Raw genomic sequence first — 6736 nt, 5'->3', positions numbered from 1 at the left:
ATAATTAATTTGAATATATTCAAAAATCACCATGTTTCATGATGTAATTCTGAGTTTGGAATATACCTGTGCTGACTGATTGGTGAGGCTGGTTCCCTCCAAGTCCAGAACTTCAAGAGTTCGACTGGATGCAACAGCGACAGCCAGCATCCCAGCGATGTGATCCCCTGGAAACCACAAGCAGTGGAGAAAGCTGAGACAGAGACTCAGGGTGCAAGGTGCAAACCAAGTGGTTTCAAAGTGCAAACCCTGCATTTCTCCGGCAGAAAAATTTGCACGCTTGAGTGGCAGTTTCATTCACCGGGGAGCAACAGTCAGCAAATAAATGTCTCAATATATAACATCTACATCGACCACTATACTTCAGCCAAAGACTTGCCTCCTTGAATTAATTGTTAAATAGATTTGTGTCAAACCATGACACGCAATTAACTTTACTAATGCTTAAAGCAAACTCTAGAGCTTATTAATACTGATCAAAAGTGTTAACAATATCTATATATCATGTCCAGCATACATCCATACCTCAAAACTGCAGAAAATCGCTCACCTAAGGGATTGTAGTCGAGGTTGAGGACCCGTAACTGTGAGCTATGAGCCACGGCGATGGCCAGTCGAGCCCAACCCTGCGTGCTGACGGCTGGGTTGGCACTCAGTGTAAGCTCTTTAAGCCCTGTGCAGTATTATCGATCGCATAAAACAGCATTGTTAATTCACCACAGATCCAAGCCTGCTGCTAGATTTAAAACTACTACTACAGTATTTTTTCATTTGGATATACATTATTCATAGAATTGTACCAATTTTCCCAAATTACACACCAAAAACCACTCTCAAAATCAATGAAAACCTTACACACGGTCTTCATCAGTGTTTTACAATCCGAATATCAACATTTGGAAGACTTAGTCATTCAAAACAGTTTTGAGGTTAATTAATCTAATTTTGCATCTCTGGAAAATAGTGAACTATGACATTATACTATGTAGAATATCAAAAGTCATTTAATGCATTTTGTAAAGGTAAAAGAGGGCTTCTTGCCCCAGGTTGGGGGCCATCATACCCTTCTTTGAATAATTATACATTTCGTGCTATGACAACAAAAATTAGCAAATATATCCATTAATTTTCCTTAGGAATACATCATCTGGCTCATGCATCATCATGCTAAACTTATATCTAAATATGTGACAGTTTCAAGGTAAATGTACATTCTTCTTATTTTCCCCCATCTTACCATATCTCAACTACAGAAAACAGGCCATTTCATTTATTATTCAATAAAAGTGAAGAAAATGTGTTTCAAAACATGTTTTTCTTAACTCTGTGTTCACGGTGACAATGTGCCAAAGCGCTGAGAGCTGTGGAGTTCGGAGAGTTTGTATTGTATTGTATTGTATGTAGAGTGGTGTATTGATTCAGTCAACTGAGAAATACTGTAATATTCACTAAAAACTCTAACAATGTATAATGTGACTAACTGCTTATTTAAGCGTAATGTATCACAACAGTTTTTTTGTATGGAAACTGTCTTTAGTAAACACCGTTTACTGGTGAAGCTGTGATGTTTTACCTGATTTGGCTCCATCCGGAGGAAGCATGCCACAAATGAGGCGAACTGCCTCATCTCCCAGCATGCAGTCCCCCAAATCCAAGGACACCAGTGAGGGGTGAGTGGAGAGGGCTCCATTCAGGGTGACCAGTCCTGCATCTAAAAGTGGACTTCCGTGGAGACTGTAAAGGCACAGGAAAAGCGCACAGAGACAGACATGATTTTCTGTGCTACATTTGCATCCCCTGAAGAAAAATTACAATGCTTTCAAGACCGCAGAAGTGTTTCAACTGTTGGTTGAAAAAAAATTTGTTGAAAACACTTTGCTGTTGTCAGACTCTTGTTTTCTGCCAGATGTGTACAAGAATAAACAAAATAAGGATTATGTGTGACTTTAAAACACAAGTAGTTAAACTAATTCAAAATTAGAGGGGAAATCACTATAACACTTGACCACAGATGTTGCAAGTATCTGTATTCTGTAGCCAGAACTATAAGATTTACAGGAAGAAAAAAAAAACACGACTGAAGGTTGTAACACTTCCCAATACAGCAAATGAATATAGCCTAAATGATACATTTGACAAACACAATTTTAAACAAAAACTGAGGTTGTAAAAAGAGCAATCACAATTCAGTATGCAAACGACCTGAGGAGACACTGCAGCCTCTGCTGTTACAGTGACGTAATCCAAATCCCTTGGAGCTGCAGAGCAAACATTCTAACAATGTGTCAACAGAAGATCTTCAAACTTTCCCTTCATAAACACGAGTAATATTATATACAGTACATTTTGTTGTACAATGCACATATTTACTCATTTAGCGGACGTACAAATGAGGAACATCGCACTAGCTTAAAGCAGATAGCCTACTGGATGTGGTTTAGGGGTTGCTTATTTGTCAAAGTCAAAAAGCCCAGCAGTGATATGTGTTTTCGAAATGTCTCGATTCCGTTCTTCAATTTAAGTCTGCTATTGACTGACTGACAGGAAACTTCTCCTCAATAATAGCCTATCGCTATAAATATGCGCGAAGATTATTTTGATGATAATAGTGACTAACTAAAGAATCCTTAAAGAAGCACTCACAAGAGGGTCTGGACGGATCTGTTGGCCTTCAGAGCATCTGCCAGCTGCTTGGTCCGGCCGATGGTGGACACCACGCCGAGGTTGAGGTTGAGCTGCGCGAGAGAGTGCGACTCCGCCACGCCGCGACACACGCGGCCGAAGTCCCGGTCAGACAGCTGGCAGCCGCGCACCGACAGCAGCCGCACGCTGTTCTCCTTCAGACTGTCGCATATGTCTTTGATCTCCGCGCCGGACAGCGCCTCTCCCGTGATCTGAATAGAGCCCGGCAGCATTTCGGTGGTGTCAAACTCGATTAACCGGCATTATGGATCCTGGAGGTCGGATCCGCGGCGTCTAATCCGGTGCGCCAGGCTCGGAATATCGCGGAAGGAAGGAAGGTGTGGTGCTGCTGATGCTGCGGTCTGCTTCAGCGTCTTGTGCGTTTGCCTCCCGACATGCTGGAGGATCCTCATCAAACCATGACACGCAATTAACTTTACTAATGCTTAAAGCAAACTCTAGAGCTTATTAATACTGATCAAAAGTGTTAACAATATCTATATATCATGTCCAGCATACATCCATACCTCAAAACTGCAGAAAATCGCTCACCTAAGGGATTGTAGTCGAGGTTGAGGACCCGTAACTGTGAGCTATGAGCCACGGCGATGGCCAGTCGAGCCCAACCCTGCGTGCTGACGGCTGGGTTGGCACTCAGTGTAAGCTCTTTAAGCCCTGTGCAGTATTATCGATCGCATAAAACAGCATTGTTAATTCACCACAGATCCAAGCCTGCTGCTAGATTTAAAACTACTACTACAGTATTTTTTCATTTGGATATACATTATTCATAGAATTGTACCAATTTTCCCAAATTACACACCAAAAACCACTCTCAAAATCAATGAAAACCTTACACACGGTCTTCATCAGTGTTTTACAATCCGAATATCAACATTTGGAAGACTTAGTCATTCAAAACAGTTTTGAGGTTAATTAATCTAATTTTGCATCTCTGGAAAATAGTGAACTATGACATTATACTATGTAGAATATCAAAAGTCATTTAATGCATTTTGTAAAGGTAAAAGAGGGCTTCTTGCCCCAGGTTGGGGGCCATCATACCCTTCTTTGAATAATTATACATTTCGTGCTATGACAACAAAAATTAGCAAATATATCCATTAATTTTCCTTAGGAATACATCATCTGGCTCATGCATCATCATGCTAAACTTATATCTAAATATGTGACAGTTTCAAGGTAAATGTACATTCTTCTTATTTTCCCCCATCTTACCATATCTCAACTACAGAAAACAGGCCATTTCATTTATTATTCAATAAAAGTGAAGAAAATGTGTTTCAAAACATGTTTTTCTTAACTCTGTGTTCACGGTGACAATGTGCCAAAGCGCTGAGAGCTGTGGAGTTCGGAGAGTTTGTATTGTATTGTATTGTATGTAGAGTGGTGTATTGATTCAGTCAACTGAGAAATACTGTAATATTCACTAAAAACTCTAACAATGTATAATGTGACTAACTGCTTATTTAAGCGTAATGTATCACAACAGTTTTTTTGTATGGAAACTGTCTTTAGTAAACACCGTTTACTGGTGAAGCTGTGATGTTTTACCTGATTTGGCTCCATCCGGAGGAAGCATGCCACAAATGAGGCGAACTGCCTCATCTCCCAGCATGCAGTCCCCCAAATCCAAGGACACCAGTGAGGGGTGAGTGGAGAGGGCTCCATTCAGGGTGACCAGTCCTGCATCTAAAAGTGGACTTCCGTGGAGACTGTAAAGGCACAGGAAAAGCGCACAGAGACAGACATGATTTTCTGTGCTACATTTGCATCCCCTGAAGAAAAATTACAATGCTTTCAAGACCGCAGAAGTGTTTCAACTGTTGGTTGAAAAAAAATTTGTTGAAAACACTTTGCTGTTGTCAGACTCTTGTTTTCTGCCAGATGTGTACAAGAATAAACAAAATAAGGATTATGTGTGACTTTAAAACACAAGTAGTTAAACTAATTCAAAATTAGAGGGGAAATCACTATAACACTTGACCACAGATGTTGCAAGTATCTGTATTCTGTAGCCAGAACTATAAGATTTACAGGAAGAAAAAAAAAACACGACTGAAGGTTGTAACACTTCCCAATACAGCAAATGAATATAGCCTAAATGATACATTTGACAAACACAATTTTAAACAAAAACTGAGGTTGTAAAAAGAGCAATCACAATTCAGTATGCAAACGACCTGAGGAGACACTGCAGCCTCTGCTGTTACAGTGACGTAATCCAAATCCCTTGGAGCTGCAGAGCAAACATTCTAACAATGTGTCAACAGAAGATCTTCAAACTTTCCCTTCATAAACACGAGTAATATTATATACAGTACATTTTGTTGTACAATGCACATATTTACTCATTTAGCGGACGTACAAATGAGGAACATCGCACTAGCTTAAAGCAGATAGCCTACTGGATGTGGTTTAGGGGTTGCTTATTTGTCAAAGTCAAAAAGCCCAGCAGTGATATGTGTTTTCGAAATGTCTCGATTCCGTTCTTCAATTTAAGTCTGCTATTGACTGACTGACAGGAAACTTCTCCTCAATAATAGCCTATCGCTATAAATATGCGCGAAGATTATTTTGATGATAATAGTGACTAACTAAAGAATCCTTAAAGAAGCACTCACAAGAGGGTCTGGACGGATCTGTTGGCCTTCAGAGCATCTGCCAGCTGCTTGGTCCGGCCGATGGTGGACACCACGCCGAGGTTGAGGTTGAGCTGCGCGAGAGAGTGCGACTCCGCCACGCCGCGACACACGCGGCCGAAGTCCCGGTCAGACAGCTGGCAGCCGCGCACCGACAGCAGCCGCACGCTGTTCTCCTTCAGACTGTCGCATATGTCTTTGATCTCCGCGCCGGACAGCGCCTCTCCCGTGATCTGAATAGAGCCCGGCAGCATTTCGGTGGTGTCAAACTCGATTAACCGGCATTATGGATCCTGGAGGTCGGATCCGCGGCGTCTAATCCGGTGCGCCAGGCTCGGGATATCGCGGAAGGAAGGAAGGTGTGGTGCTGCTGATGCTGCGGTCTGCTTCAGCGTCTTGTGCGTTTGCCTCCCAACATGCTGGAGGATCCTCAAGGCTGTGAACCCAAGATGATGCTGGTGCTGTCGGTTACTAGCTAGAGCGTCGCTCACGTTAAATTGTTCCCATCTCAGCAACGAAACGGGCTTTAGGCGACTCTAGGTTTGAGGTAATCCGCCTGACAGCTGATGCTGGGATTGGCCACAAGGAGAGAACGCGTCTGTGCCGAGCGCCAGTGTAGTGAACGGAAAATGGGCGCAAGGTAACGAGTGTAGACTGTATGGATGGATGATTACTTGGGTCTTGGAAGTAGGTTGTATCTATTGCATTAAATAGAACACCGGGGCAAGTTGTCACACACTTCGCCCTAGTGATGATTGTCAGCGTAGGTTTATTTTACAGTGTTTCTGTACAAATCAAGTTCTCACTACGAATAAATAAATAAAAAAAATATTTTCAGTTATTGCTCATGAAAAAAATGTTGTTTTCAATATTTACAGTTAGCCTAATTTAACACTGTAGTGGGATGTAAATGTTCAAAGTGGGGAAATGCCTATATAGGTTTTGCAACAGAATGTAAACGTTTGAAGCAACACAAAAATAACTTATAACTTATTTGAAACAAATGAACTTGTAACACATCAAAAATAAAAAAAAATAAAAAAAGCTGTAATTCTTTATAAAATCATATAAAACGTGACAATTGCCCCGACCTGACATTTTTTTGAAAAATGTCTTTTGTTCTGACAGTTTAACCACTCAGTTAACCCTGTAATATCTGACACATGAAATTGTCAGAGAAATTCATTTTTATTTTGAATGAAACTTATTTATTGAACCTTTAGATAAAATCTAAAAATATGCACTTAAGAAAGAAAGATAGGAAGAACGAAAGAAAGATAGAAAGAAAGAAAGAGAATAGTTTGCATATATTTGCATGTGTTTGAATATTTGCTACTTCAGGCTTTTATGGCTCATAGCAGAACATGGAGCTCATACTCGAGGAGAAAAAA

The 6736-nt window shown here is 40.8% G+C and overlaps 1 protein-coding gene across 3 annotated transcripts in view; it reads right to left on the bottom strand.

The window, feature by feature from the left end:
* lrrc73 (leucine rich repeat containing 73) overlaps positions 1–5672 on the bottom strand; it is a 21201-nt gene extending 15529 nt beyond the window's left edge. For 2 of the 3 annotated variants that reach the window (XM_016461888.1, XM_016461886.1), the window contains exons 1-4: positions 2644–3088; positions 1574–1734; positions 551–673; positions 67–167 (exon numbers count right to left, since the gene is read on the bottom strand). In XM_016461888.1, the coding sequence (XP_016317374.1) occupies positions 67–167; positions 551–673; positions 1574–1734; positions 2644–2915 (657 nt within the window). In that variant the 5' untranslated portion in view covers positions 2916–3088. Of the gene's footprint in view, positions 1–66; positions 168–550; positions 674–1573; positions 1735–2643; positions 3089–3234; positions 3358–4257; positions 4419–5327 lie in introns of those variants that run through there. The other variant, XM_016461887.1, reaches the window with a different exon arrangement.
* Positions 5673–6736: the final 1064 nt, after the last annotated feature.

The sequence above is a fragment of the Sinocyclocheilus anshuiensis genome, unplaced genomic scaffold, assembly GCF_001515605.1.
Source record: "Sinocyclocheilus anshuiensis isolate Anshui unplaced genomic scaffold, SAMN03320099.WGS_v1.1 scaffold460, whole genome shotgun sequence".
Classification (NCBI taxonomy): Eukaryota; Metazoa; Chordata; class Actinopteri; order Cypriniformes; family Cyprinidae; genus Sinocyclocheilus; species Sinocyclocheilus anshuiensis.
Note: the sequence above shows the minus strand (reverse complement) of the source record. Positions and strands in the feature narration are given on the sequence as shown.